Consider the following 14,029-nt stretch of genomic DNA (forward strand, 5'->3'; position numbering starts at 1 on the left):
CAAAGCCTGGCAAGTTACGTATTCAATATGCCAAACACAGTAAACAACAAGTCTCACAATGGAGACGTTACTGGACCCACAGGAGCAAATCAATGAAGAACGGGACGACAGTGACAGTGACAGTGATGGAAAAAAGTCACTGATTTCCTTTGAGGATTCTGAGGCCCAGGCATTTGTGCGACAAGGCTGGCTCTCAGAGAAGGCCTTCTGCGGCACTTGGTACTCTGTGAGCAGGACTCAAAATAGCCTCTGGAGGGCTGTTCCGGGAACACTTGGCCGGGAGAGCGGCAGCAGACGGGAGAGGAAGCGCACGAGCACACAGGGTGAGGGAGTTTTAAATAGCCGAGGACGGCTGGAAGTCAGCGCGGAGCCCTCCTGGAAGTCAGGCCTTGGCTGGGTGTGGGGACCGTGTCCACCCTCAGTCCCCGATCCCAGACAGACACTGTTCCCGGTGGGCACTCACCAAACACGGTCAGCTCCAGGTCCTTCCTGGCTTTGCCCAGCGACAGGAAGGGGTTGAGCCAGGCCACGGTTGAATGCATCAGGAGCTCCCCCATGGAGAGTTCCGTGACCTGTCGGAGAAAGAGGAGAGGGAGAAGGTGTGGAGGCCACCCAGGTGGGCTGCTGCGCTTTCTGGTCAGGGCCGAAATACAAGTCCTGCCCCGCTGAGCTACGTGGCCTTTGTTTATCCAGGGGGCTTGACCTGGGGAGTTTAGAGACCTGCGGCTCAGAGTCAGAGAGCACAGCAGGCAGGACGCTTGACTGGAAGATGGTTCACCCGACTTCGGTCCCTGGCACCCCACACAGTCCCTCGAGCTCTGCCGGGAATGATCCCTGAGCACAGAGCCAGGAGAAAGCCCTAAGCACTGCTGGATATGGCCTCCCAAAAAAATAAAACATGAGCTTAAACCTCTCATGGGTTCTATCCCCCTTGGGCTGGAGCGATTGCACAGCGATAGGGCGTTTGCCTTGCACACAGCCAGCCCGGTCGAGCTGGGTTCGATTCCTCCTCCCTTCTCGGAGAGCCCAGCAAGGTACCGAGACTATCTCGCCTGTACGGCAAAGCCTGGCAAGCTCCCCATGACATATTCAATATGCAAACACAGTAACTACAAGTCTCAAAAAATGGAGACGGTACTGGGCCCGCTCGAGCAAATCGATGAACAACGGGAGGACAGTGTTTTGTTTTGGGTTCTATCCCCAGCACCCTGTATGGACCCCTGAACACCGTCCGGAGTGATCCCTGAGTGCAGAGCCAAGAATAAGCCCCAAACATCGCTGGGCGCGGTGGAACACCCCTCACTGCCACAAAAAAAAATAAAAGAAAAAATTATGAGCGCAGTATTTTTTTTTCAGTGCAAATATTGTCAAATTCCACTCCAACTAGATCCACGAACGTAGTCACCAAGATTGGACATTAGCAAATGAAGAAAAGCCCTAGACTCTGCCCCCTCATGCCCGACCCAGCTCCTTACCCCTCCCAGGAATGCCAGCCGGGCTTTGGGGAGACAGTGCGCCTGATACTGCAGCTTTCTAAAAAAATTTTTATTAGTGAAACACCATGAGGTACAGTTGTAGACTTACAAATTTTTGTGCTTGGGTTTCAGTTATACAATGATCGAGTACCCACCCTCCACCAGTGCCCATTTTCCACCACCACTGATCCCAGTATCCCTCCCACCCCCCCACCCACATCCCACCCTGCCTCTGTGGCAGGGCATTCCCTTTTGCTCTCTCTCTTTCTCCTTTTGGGTACTGTGGTTTGCAAAAGAGGCATTGAGTGGCAATCATGTTCGGTCTGTAGTCTACTTTCAGCATGCATCTCCCATCCTGGGTGGATCTTCCCAACACCCTTTATTTGGTGCTCCCTTCTCTATCTGAGCTGCCTTTTCCCCTAGCATGTGTGGCTGGCCTCCAAGTCATGGAGCAAAATTCCTGGTACTAATCTTGGCCATTCTTGGGTATTAGTCTCCTATTTTGTTACTTAATATTTCCCAGATGAATGCAATCTTTCTATGTCTGTCCCTCTCTTTCTGACTCATTTCGCTTAGCATGATACTTTCCATGTAGTACCACCTGTATGTGAATTTCATGACTTCATCTTTTCTAATAGCTACATAGTACTCCATTGTGTAGATGTACCAAAGTTTCTTTAACCAGTCATCTGTTCTTGGGCACTTGGTTTTTTCCAGATTCTAGCTATTGTAAACAGTGTCTGCAGCCATTCTTAAGTCTTTCTCTACAGCGTGGACAGGGTCCACCCTCTCAGACTATGGTGATGAGCCCTTTGTTCTGCCCACCCCTAAATGGCATGCTTATTATAAGCTTTAAGAGCATGGGGACAGTCACACACACACACACACACACACACACACACACACACACACACACACACAATGCACACACCTCTCAGCACCTGCACAGTGCCCACGCTCACCTCCTTCTCTGTCTCGCTCTGTTCAGCAACCAGCTGGTCAAACACGGTCCCGTAGTCCTCATAGATCTTCTGCATCTCATTGATGTGGCTGGCGACCTTCTCCATGGCCTTCAGGGCCTCTGCGGAAAGAGTCAGGCACCTCTGGGATGGCTGCTGACTTTCAATCCTGCCCGGCGGTCACGAGAGAGCCCAGGACTTCAGGCAGCTGGGGCCAGAGATGGCACAGCGGGCAGGGCGCTTGCCTGGCATGCTGCTGACTCGAGTTTGAGCCCCCACTGTGCACTGGTCCCCTGAGCTCTGCCAGGAGTGAGCTCGGAGCACAGAGCCAGTAGTAAGCCCTGAGCATGGCCAGGCATGTCTCCAGAACAATAACACTGTAAACACTGTCCTCCCGTTGTTCATCGATTTGCTCGAGTTACTGTCTTTGGCATATTGAATACACCACGGGGAGCTTGCTAGGCTTTGATGTGCAGGCGAGGTACTCTCGATAGCTTGCCGGGTTCTCTGAGAAGGGCGGAGGAATCGAACTCGGCTCTGTCTGTGTGCAAGGCAAATGCCCTACCGCTGTGCTATCGCTCCAGAACAATAACAAGCAAACAAAATATTTTGTGAAGAAGGCTAACTGTAGCATTATCGGGGTGGGGTGGGGTGGGGGGGAGCAGCACCTATGGCCTCAGGCCTCCTCTGAGAGCTGAGAAGAGCTGACTCACCTTCGAATCATCCTCATCTTCTCAGAAACAAGGCAACTGAACATAACACCATCACTGATACAGTAGTTACCACTGTGATTTAAGAGTACCCTCTCGCTGAACCTCCACAATAGTTTTTCTTTTTTTTTAAGTTTTTTGGGTCACACCTAGTGTCGCTCAGGGATGCTTACTCCTGGCTCTGCACTTAGGAGTTATTCCTGACAATACTCGAGGACCATATGGGGTGCTGGGGATTGAACCTGGGTTTGGCTGCATGCAAGGCAAACTCCCTACCCACTATACTATTTCTCCAGGCCCCCACAACAGTTCTGTGACTAGAAGAAACTATCTCAGTTTACAAGATGCTGTGCTGAGGTGCAGAGGTGTTAAGTGTTTGTCGGAGAGAGAGAGAGAGAGAGAGAGAGAGAGAGAGAGAGAGAGAGAGCGCTACGGGGCAGAACCAGAGATCCAAACCAACACTGGGTGGCAGGGCCTGCTCCTGACCTTGGCCATGCCTCTCACATCAAATTACCACAACAGTGACCTATGGGGGCTTTTCTACAAGCTCCCAGAAGAAATTTTGTGAAGCATATCTGTCAAGAAGTTGCCGACATGTGCATTTTATAATTTTCTCCATAGGCATATGAGGGGTACGAGGGTTATATTAAGCAAAACAAGAAAAATTTCTGGTCCCTGCCAATATGTCTTCAGCTGCTATTCTCTTAATCTGGTCCTGTAATTCATTGTGGAAGTGGCAGTTGGAGACGCAGCGTCCGTCACAGTACCTTAAAGGATCCTCTAATTTAAAATGAAGTGTTCCTACAGCAGATTAGGGCATTTGCCTTGCACACGGCCAACCCAGGTTCAATCCCCGGCATCCCAGCATCCCATAGGGTCCCCTAAGCTGCGCCAGGAGTTAATTCCTGAGTGCAGAGCCAGGAGGAACCCCTGAGCATTGCTGGGTGTGAACCAAAAAGCAAAAATAAAAAATAAATAAAATGAAGTGTTTGCATAGTAGTCATGTATGAATCATAGGTTGTCCAGTTCGCTTTTGAGAATTTAACCTCCCCTAAGAGAAGAACATGCTGTTACGGACATGGAAGTGTGCCTGTCCATAAACCAAAGTCAGCGTGTGTGCCACCCGCATCCTGTTTGCTGTCCATCTACAAGCGTGTCTCCCTGCGTGGACTCCTGAGTGATACTGCACCGCAAGTGCTTTGCTGTCCCTGTGCAGCATCTCCGTCAGGGTTACAGACTGCCAAACGGGGGGCGGAGAGAGGGGGGAGGGGCTGCTTCTGCTCCAGCCGGTCCCTTAGATGCAGACCTGAGCCGGGGTCTGGAGTCGGAGTTGTGCGGTCCGGAGACGGCCACAAGAGGGCGCCCGGCCCCTGCCTATTGTCCCCCTGGCACTGGCGAGCGTGAACCCAAAGCCTCCAAACCCTCCTGAATCCACAGGGAAAGAGCCCAGAAGGCGAGTCCAGGCACCTGCTAACCGCGGGCCTGGCCATGAGTCTGCCTCCCCGTGATGCTTCAGGTACTTCCTCTGAAAGATGCAAAAGCCCGGCCAGGAGGCAGTGCAGGGTGAAGAAGGTGCCCCGGGTTTGGTCCTCAGCACATGTGGTTCCCCAAGCCCCGCCAGGTGTGGCCAGCCCTCCCCCAACTTCCCCCCCACACACACACATCCACTCAGAGGGATCCGGGGCTACACCCTGACATCACTTTTGCCCACAGACTTTGCCCCTTTAAAGGGATGAGTATACTGGCTGCTGTAACACTAAGGAAGGCTCCAGAAAGTGGCAGCATGTGCGGAAGAGCGGGGCCTGAAGCACGGGGTGGGCATAATCCGCTCCTCACCTTTCAAATGGTGGGAGTGCTCCTCCCCTGTCAGGCGGGAGTGCTTCTCGTCTATCAGATGGCAGGAGTGCTCCTCACCTTCCATGTGGTGGGAGTGCTCTTCACCAATCAGGTGGGAATGCTCCTCGCCTATCAGATGGCAAGGAGTGCTCCTCGCCTGCCATGTGGTGGCAGTGCTCCTAACCTCTCAGGCGGGAGTGCTCACCTGTCAGAAGGCAGGAGTGCTCCTCGCCTGCCATGTGGTGGGAGTGCTCCTCGCCTGCCGTGTGGTGGGAGTGCTCCTCACTGTCAGGTGGGAGTGCTCCTCGCCTGTCAGAGGGCAGGAGTGTTCCCCACCTGCCATGTGGTGGCAGTGCTCCTCACCTGTCAGGTGGTAGTGTTCCTCGCTCTCGTGGTCGGTGAGTGACACGAGCTCCCGCAGCAGCAGCGGGTACTTGAGCACCCTCTGGACGGGCTTGATGAGGTACGACTCCAGCGTGGACGAGTGCTGCTTGGTGGGGTTCCGCGCGTCCAGGAAGGCCTTGAAGGCCGCATCTGTCTTAGCTGCAAGAGGATGGCAGAGCTCAGCGGGGTGCAGGGAGCGTGGTTCCCCCTGCCCCTGGGGGCGTCCGTCCCTCAGCAGAGATGGCTGTGCACCCCACAGTCAGCCTGGGCCCCCACCTATGTGAACCCCGGAAAGGTGCTCCAGGCCACGGGAAAAGTGCGGCCCGTTTCCTACAGGCAAACACGGTCAGATGGGGGAGGGGCAGGCTTTGAAGGCACGTTTACACAGAGACCCATGAGGGAGAGACGCAGAGACAAAGAGAGAGACAGAGACAGAGAGAGACCAATTGAGACAGACACACACACAAACACAAACACACAAACACACACACACACACACACACACACACACGGGTACAAGGCTGCAGCAACAGTCCAGCAGGGAGTGTTTGCCTCCAGGCAGTCAACTCTGATTTGATCCCCAACGTCCATCTGGTCTGAGCACCATCCGGAGTGCTCCTAAGTGCAGAGGTTACGACCCCTGAGCACTGCTGGTGTGACCCAAAAGCCAAAGAGAAAAGCGAGAGAGAGACAGAGAGAGGCAGAAACAGAAACAGAAAGACAGATGGGGTTGGAGCAACAGTATAGCAAGGAGGGCATCTGTCTTGCACTCAGCCGACCCGTGTTCGAGTCCCAGCATCCCATATGGCCCCCTGAGCACCATTCCTGAGTGCAGAGCCAGGAGTAACCCCTGAGCATTGCTGGGTGTGATGAAAAAGAGCCAAAAAAAAAAAAAGAGAGTCAAAGACAGAAAGAGAGAGAGAGAGAGAGAGAGAGAGAGAGAGAGAGTAAGGGAGATAAGAGCTCCCCTCACCCACCAGGCCACATAGCACTGCCAGCCACGGAGCAGAAGGGATCTCATTTATTTCCCACTGTCATCGGACAATCTGTTAACTGACTCTGTATACCGAGGAGCTATTTCTAAAGCAATCTTTCCTTCCTTTAAAATAAATTCGGGGCCGGAACTGCAGTTCAGCAGGCAGGGCACTTGCCTTGTAAGCAGCTGGCCTGAGTTCAATCCCCGGAATCCCACATGGCCCCCTGAGCCCGCCCAGAGGCCTTCCTGAGCACAAAGCCCAGAGTCAGCCCTGAGCACCACAAGGTGTGGTCCCCGAACAAAAACAAACGACTCTGCAGAAGCCCGTGTTGTTCTCCTCTCTCTCTCTCTCTCTCTCTCTCTCTCTCTCTCTCTCTCTCTCTCTCTCTCTCGCTCTCTCTCTCTCTCTCTCCTCTCACATCTTAAGTTTCTTTCAATAAAAATTACTCTGCTTCACAAAATAAAATTTTAAAAAGTTTCTGAGTCAGAAAGGAAGTTCTGGGGTTGCATACAGCTGAACCCAGGTCAAGTTTTAGCATCTCTAGGAGTGAGCTCTGAGCACAGAGCCAGGAGTGAGCCCTGAGCCCCGAGCCAGGGGTAAGTCCTGAGCACCAACAGGTCTGATCCCCCCACTTCCTGCCCCTTCCAAGATACTGTGAACCCTGATCTCCTGGCTGAGGTGGTGTCAAGATGAAGGTGACACAAAGTCCAGAATGGAAGGGCCTCAGGGACGATGGATCCCAGGCAGGTGTCACAGGGCCCAGTGACAAGATAGCAGCGAAGACCCCTCTGATGTCCCCACCACCACTCCCCCCCACGACCACTGCCACTGCATTGCTTGAACATCCTTCCCGGGCTGTGCTTAAGGGGGGGGGGGGATCACCAGTGACCCCCACAGCCCGGCGGCCACACACAGCCTCATCAGCCTACACGGCACTGTCCCCGGCCGTGGAAGGGAGTCTCAGCAAACATAAAATTTTTTATCCAACAAAAGCGCATCCGGGCCAAGCCTGGGGCCACCTCTGAATGCTGACGAGTGAGCAAGGCCATCAGTCAGAGCCCACGCCTGGCAGGGAAAGGGGTGGGGTGGGGCATGCAGAAAAATGGAAGCGCCACAGGATGGGGGTGCCGTGCCAATGGGGGGTGCCCCCTGCCCCGCGCCTGGCCCCACCACGGGTTTTCATTCCAGCTAACGCACCTCACGGGAGTTAGCAAGGAGATTCCCGCAAGCTTAACCCAGACCAAGAACAGGGCGTACGGTTCTCTCTGCCCCCGCCAGGGGCTTCAGGGAACAGGATTTTTACATCAAAGAATGTGACAAAGAGGGTGGGGGACCCAGATGTGCACACAGAGGTGGGACGCAGCAGGGGGGAGCTCACTGAAATGAGCCGGGATCAACAATGGGGCCCGTTCAGAGCCATCAAACCCTGCTCAGACAGCTGCAAAGGACAGAAAGCAGCACCTCTGCGAAAGTAAGGCACGCCGACTCACCGTTCTCCAGAACCTTCTGCACTTTGATGTGGTTGGCGCAGAATCCGCTGTACAGCTTAAAGTGGTCCGCGTAATAGAGGAACGAGCCCCCCAGCGAGAAGAGAAGTTTCTAGAAGGGGAGGGGAGAGGCCACATTGGAGGCGGTGTCCCGGGTCATCTGCTAGACCCACTGTGGCACCGGGCAGCTTCGACGTCGCCACCTGACTTGCCTTCCACGTGGCAGCGCCCGAAGACCCCCCCGCAGAAGGCTCTCAGGGCCACCCCGGGGCTCCGCCGGTCACAAGGCAGGCGGAGAAGGACCCAGAACCCCCGCGAGCTCGGCCCTCGGCGTCCGACCTGAGAAACCCGCATCCCCACAGACTGGGAGTTATGGATGAGTAGCGGCCGAGCCACGGGTATAGCCAGGGCACCATCCAAGAGCAGGGGACGCTGTCCCAACAACATCGCATCCGGGCCACAGAGACAGAGCGACAGTGGCCGGAACCCTGGCACTGCAAGTAGCCCCTGAGCTCAGAGTCAGAGGTGGCCCCTCAGGTACCCCCCAAAATAAAATACCACAAAACACACGTCTGAGCAAGTGGGGTGTCTGTGCGGCGAGCGCTGACCTGCCGAGCTGCCCCGTGTCCTAGTGATGGACATGGTGGCCTGTCCACGACCCTGGTAACCCCCCCACCCCACCCCGCCGCCCTTCCCAGGAAGGTTCCCTGCTCATCTTCAGTGCAGGCAGTGGACACCCTCAGGAACTGCTGAAATCCCAGGGCCACGGGGCCACGGCAGAGCCCTCCCTCTCTGCAGGGGCACGTGGCTGACCACCAGGCCGGCCCTGCCCACGGCCGGGCCCAGACTCCGGAAACGGGGGCCGAGGGCTCTAGAAGCAAAATTGCAGTCTCTCACACCCACGAGGGCCGAGGCGAGTCATGGAAGCTCTGTCCATCCTCACCCCGTAGAGGCCGTGGTCACTCCCAGGACCCAGACACTCACTCGGAACTGGGAGGGGGTTTCCAGCGTGTCGAAGTCGGATGCGGCGGAGATCCCGGCCTCCAGCGTTTCCAGAAACACCTTCTGGAACTGCAGCATCTCTGGCAGGCTCCCAAACAGTGACTCCATCTACAGAGAGAGAGGGGCTGAGGGCTGGGCAGGGCGTGCGCCTGCGCACAGCTGGCCGGGCTCCATCCCCGGCACCCCGGAAGGCCCGTGAGCACCGTCAGGAGTGATCCCTGAGCACAGAGTCAGGGGTAAGCCCCGAGCAGGCGAGTCCCCCAAATAAAAACAAAGGAAAAAGAGCAGGATTGGAAAAGGGAGGTGATGGCGTGAGCCATGACGCCCTCGGAGCCATCTGCAAGGACCTTTCCCCTGCCCTGGCCACAAGCAAAGGAAGCGTGGCCAGTGACCAGGCTAGGGAGGTGCATGGTTTGGCCAGAAGACAGCCGGAGAGAGGCCTACGGCACTGTCGGACTGACCCCCAATTCCTTTGTAAGGGACACAGTGCTCTCAAGGACTCAACAGGGGAAACAGACGTCGGCAGAAAAGGGCTAATCGATGTGGTTGTGTGTGTGTGTGTGTGTCTGTCTGTCTGTCTGCCAATGCTGGGCTCTGGCGAGTGTGTGTGCAAGCTTGTGCTTGTGCATGTGTGTGTGCGCATGTGTGCATGCGGGCGGGTGTGTGCAAGTGTGTGTGTGCATGTGTGTGCATGCGTGTCTGTGTGAGCGAGTGTGTGAGCATATCTGTGTGTGTGTTTCTGCCTATAATGCTGGGCTCTGGGAAGTATGTGTGTGTGTCTGTCTGTCTGCCAACACTGGGCTCTGGCGAGTGTGTGCAAGCGTGTACTTGTGTGTGTGTGCGTGCACACCTGCCAACGGTGGGATCTGGTATGTGCACATGTATGTGTGCGTGCATGTGTGTGTGTGTGTGTGTCTGCCTGTCTATTCTGGGTTCTGGTGTGTGTGCACATGCGTGCATGTGTGTGTGTGCGTGTGCATACATGTGTGTGTGTGTCTGTCTGCCAATGCTCGGCTCTGCGAGTGTGTGCGCAAGCTTGTACTTGTGCATGTGTGTGTGCGCATGTATGTATGTGGGCGGGTATGTGCAAGTGTGTGTGTGTGCATGTGTGTGCATGCGTGTCCGTGTGAGCGAGTGTGTGAGCATGTCTGTGTGTGTGTTTCTGCCTATATCGCTGGGCTCTGGGAAGTATGTGTATGTGTGTGTGTGTGTGTGTGTCTGCCAAAACTGGGCTCTGGCGAGTGTGTGTGCAAGTGTGTACTTGTGTGTGTGTGCATGCACACCTGCCAACAGTGGGATCTGGTGTGTGCACGTGTATGTGTGCATGCATGTGTGTGTGTGTGTGTGTGTGTGTGTGTGTGTTTGTGCCTGCCTACGCTGCGCTCTGGCGAGTGTAGAGCCCGGGGAGTGGGGGGGCGGGGGGGCAGCAGGCTGGGCTCAGTGGGTCCGTCCTCCTCCAAGATCTGGACAGCTCTGGCCCGGAGAAGGGGCTCACGCACCTCGTCCTGGGTCAGGAAGGCCTCGTTCTGCAGCGGCTCCAAGTAGAGTTCGAAGAGGCAGCTCAGGTCCTGCGAGAGAGACGGAGACTGACCAAGGGGCACGCCCCCTGCCTCTGCGCGGACACCGAGGGTGCCTGGGTCCTTTGAGGCCCTGTGCGTGTGGCTCTCCGCGGCTGGAGGGGGTGTCGGCCAACAGAGCAGCCGCGCAGCTCGGAGCTGGAGCCCCTCTGCTGAAGGGCCGTCAGAGGCGTGTCCAGCCACGACCCCACGCAACCCTATGGAAGACCATGCGGCTGGATGCAGGGTGGAACAAGAAACCAGCAGCTGTAGAAACGTTTCTGAGCGCCCAGCGGCGACAAGGGAATCTGAAGGGCTAGGGCCATGCTGCTCTTGGAGCGGGGGGGACGGGGTTAGGGCCGGGAGATGGTGTGCCCCACCTCCACAGTCTCCAACCCATGGCACGGCTCCCCCTAGCAGCCTAACATCCTACGAACACCCTGATTCTCCCTCTGCCCCACCCCTCAAGCTTCTGGGGTGACTTAAAGACTCATGGCCCACAGCCCTCTAGCCACAGAAGGCCACGGCAGCTTCCGGGGTCTCGGACTTCTCCAAGGCACCGCCTGCACCTAGCCGAGCCACAGGACTGAAGGACGGGGACGTGGATCCATCCTCTGCAACTTCTCCTCCCCACCACGGGACCAAAGCAAGGGCTGTGGGTGGCCAGAGTCCCCCGGTAAACAGGCAGAGTCGCCCCGAGAGGAGGTGGGGGCTGACCCTGGCACCCACAGGAGACAGTCCACGAAATAGCCACATGCCCAAAAGCACCATCTGATTGGAGGGGTTGGGGCTTGGTTTTGTTGGGTTTTGGGGTGCTCCCCTGCAGAGCTCAGTGCTCAGGACTCACTTCTCAGGGTGCCCAGGAGGCCATATGGGGTTGCCAGGAATCGAACCCAGATCGGCCGTGTGCAAGGCAAGTAACTGAACCCCAACATTCTCTCTGGCCCAAAGCGCCAGCTGGACGCAGCCGATCCAGAAGGAACCGGGTGCCCGTCCCCACCCACACGGGGCGGCGGGCAGGACGGCGGAGGCTGCGGCCCCTCCAGGAGGCCCATGATCTCCCCGCCTCCCTGTGCTGGACCAACGAAACGCTGGGCCAGAGAGCCAATACCTGAGGCAAACGCCTCTGCTCTCTGGGAATGGACACTAGGGCACATGCTGGGGGGTCAGTCCTGGGCACTGCATGGTCCCCCGAGCATCGCCAGATGCAGTCCTGGGAGTCTCCCCCCACACCAGGGCAGGTAGAGACCCTCCAGCACCCCAGGGTGGGCAGAGACCCTCAGCACCCCGGGGAGGGCATAGACCTCCACTCCCACCAGGGGCGGGCAGAGACCTCCAGCACCATAGGATGGGCAGAGACGCCCAGCACCGCAGGGCCCAAGCAGGGCCACACCCTGGGCCCTTGACTGGACCAGGAGACCAGCTGACAGCATCACTGCTGGGCCCTAGGCCTCCTGAGCACTGCTTGGGAGCGCCCCACTCCCCCAGATGAAGACTCTCTCTGCCAGGCTCAGGGGCTTCTGCAGGGCTCAGCAGGGACCCCAGGACAGCAGAGACTCCACAGTAGCCTGGCCTGGATCGGGCCCTGGGCACCGTCGGACCCCTGGGTGGGGGTACAGCCACAGCACCGAGACCCCTTCCCAAGTTCCTCGTCACCCGAAGCCTCCCCGTCCCGGCCACTCCGGGTGCGACTCCCCTTCCGCTGCCAGCACGAAGCTCCCACGGTGACCAGGGCAGCAGCCGAGCCCTCCTCGGCTCTGTGGCCCCCGCTCCTCCTCAGGGTCTGGCCCCCCACCTCCCTCCCAGCAGGGGTCCGCTCTCTCCCGCCCCCGCCGGCCCACCCAAGCCAACGCCACCACCAGTCACCTTCACGTAGGACTTCTCTGTGTCCACCAGCTCCTGGATGACCTTGCGGAGCCGGTCAGCCTCGGACAGGTGCCGGGCCAGCGGCCTCGTGGGGGGCTCCTGGATGGTCGTGGGTCCTTCCATGCCGTCTGTCTGGGGGTCCTGGAAACTCCTGCACAGCGCCACGATCTGCTCGGTGCTCTGGGGAAGGCATGAGGTGGAAGATGAGGGACAGGGGCGCCCCCTGGAGGCGACAGGCGCCCCTGCACCCGGGTGCCTGGAGTCATGAGGCTTGGGGGGAGGGGGTGGGCACACTCCCCGGGCATTGCCCACGGGGGAGGGGGGGCCCAGGCCTGTCTCTGCCCCAAACCTCCGGGCCCCGCTGCCTGCCCTTCCCAGGAGGAGTCCACGGGGTGGATTTGGGGGTCAGTGAAGGGGCGCAAGAGCGGCAAGGGAGGGGGCGAGGGCAGCTGATGGGCACTGGGGACCGCGGGCACCCCAGGACAGCAGGGAGCCACAGCCTGAGGGTCGTGCAGGTGGGCACAGCATGGCGAGCCCCAAGTGGACCCAATATGCCCCCCTGCCTGCCTGCCATGCCCCCTCTGCCCGAGGCTGTGATTTCCAGCCTCCGACCTGCCACCTCCTCTCCCCGGGCACCTCCCGGGGTCCCGCAGACGCCGCCCCGGGCGCCTTCTTGCTTCCTTCTTCTCTCCTCCCCACCCACGCCCCAGCTGCAGCCTGGCAAGGGCAGAGCTCACGTCCCCGCCTGTGCCCGGGCCCCGGCGGAGCAGGAAACTTGGTACTGATCCGGTTCGCAGCCCTGCACATGCCCGGGAGCCCTGCATACCCGCTGCCACCGGGAGCCTCCCAGGGCCGCCAAGGGCGCATGGGGCCAGCAGCTCTCGCTCCGAACACGCGCCTTACTGCACCTGCGTTTCACAGCACCAGCGACCCACCCAAGCAAGCCGGCCGACCTCGTTCTAGAGCCCCCCTCCCCGCCACCAACCCACACCAAGTACCTCCAGACACACTGACCACCCCTGCTGCCACTGCCCAGGTGGCGCCTCTTCCGACCTCCTGCCCGTGCACGGGCGTCTCCGTAGGAAGAAGTGCGCACCCAGTCCCGTTTGATCTCAGCCGCCGGCATCTCCTGACCAACCTTGGTTCACTTGGACCAATGGGCGCCTTGCTCTGTTTCCAGAGACACCAACGCCAGCCCCTGCACAAGGAGGGAGCCCCAGCCCGAAGGACTGACTGACGTCCAACACAAGCTCCTGCCCCTGTGGGAAGGGGGGTGTAAGGAGGCGGGTCATAGCGGAGTCCTAAAGGGGATTTGTCCCAAGGGAGAACCCCAGACCTCCAGAATGAGCCAAGGATCCCAGGGAAACAAACTCAATGATGTACAGAGCCCGGCTCCCAAAGGAGGCTCCCCAAGGGGCCGGAGCAATGACACAGCGGGGTGGGCATCTACCTTGTATGCGCCGACCCAGGGTTGATTCCCGGTATCCCATATGGTCCCCGAGCAATGCCAGGAGTGATTCCTGAGTTGCAGAGCCAGGAGGAACCCCTGAACATCACACTGGGTGTGACACCCCCCTGCCCCCAATAAAAACAAAGGGAGGCTCCCAGCATGGGCGGATAGAAACCCCCCCGGACAATGGCCGTACTCTTGTAACTCATGCTCTCCTTGGACACTAATCTGAACGCAAACCTTAGTTCGATCCCCACGAAGGTGTGAGGGAGTCTGCTGGGGGAACAGCACACAGGCCTGGTGGCCAGCTCAGAGCATGAGGAAGAA

General features: G+C 58.0%; 1 protein-coding gene across 1 annotated transcript in view; it reads right to left on the reverse strand.

The window, feature by feature from the left end:
- The window catches only part of TIAM2 (TIAM Rac1 associated GEF 2), a 122,455-nt gene that overhangs the window by 7,382 nt on the left and 101,044 nt on the right, over positions 1-14,029 (reverse strand). Inside the window, exons 14-20 of the mRNA XM_056126388.1 lie at positions 12,253-12,432; positions 10,330-10,398; positions 8,813-8,938; positions 7,832-7,940; positions 5,344-5,523; positions 2,438-2,556; positions 464-572 (exon numbers count right to left, since the gene is read on the reverse strand). Coding sequence (XP_055982363.1) covers positions 464-572; positions 2,438-2,556; positions 5,344-5,523; positions 7,832-7,940; positions 8,813-8,938; positions 10,330-10,398; positions 12,253-12,432 — 892 coding nt within the window. The remainder of the gene's footprint in view (positions 1-463; positions 573-2,437; positions 2,557-5,343; positions 5,524-7,831; positions 7,941-8,812; positions 8,939-10,329; positions 10,399-12,252; positions 12,433-14,029) is intronic.

The sequence above is a fragment of the Sorex fumeus genome, unplaced genomic scaffold (assembly GCF_029834395.1).
Source record: "Sorex fumeus unplaced genomic scaffold, SorFum_2.1 ptg000061l, whole genome shotgun sequence".
Taxonomy (NCBI): Eukaryota; Metazoa; Chordata; class Mammalia; order Eulipotyphla; family Soricidae; genus Sorex; species Sorex fumeus.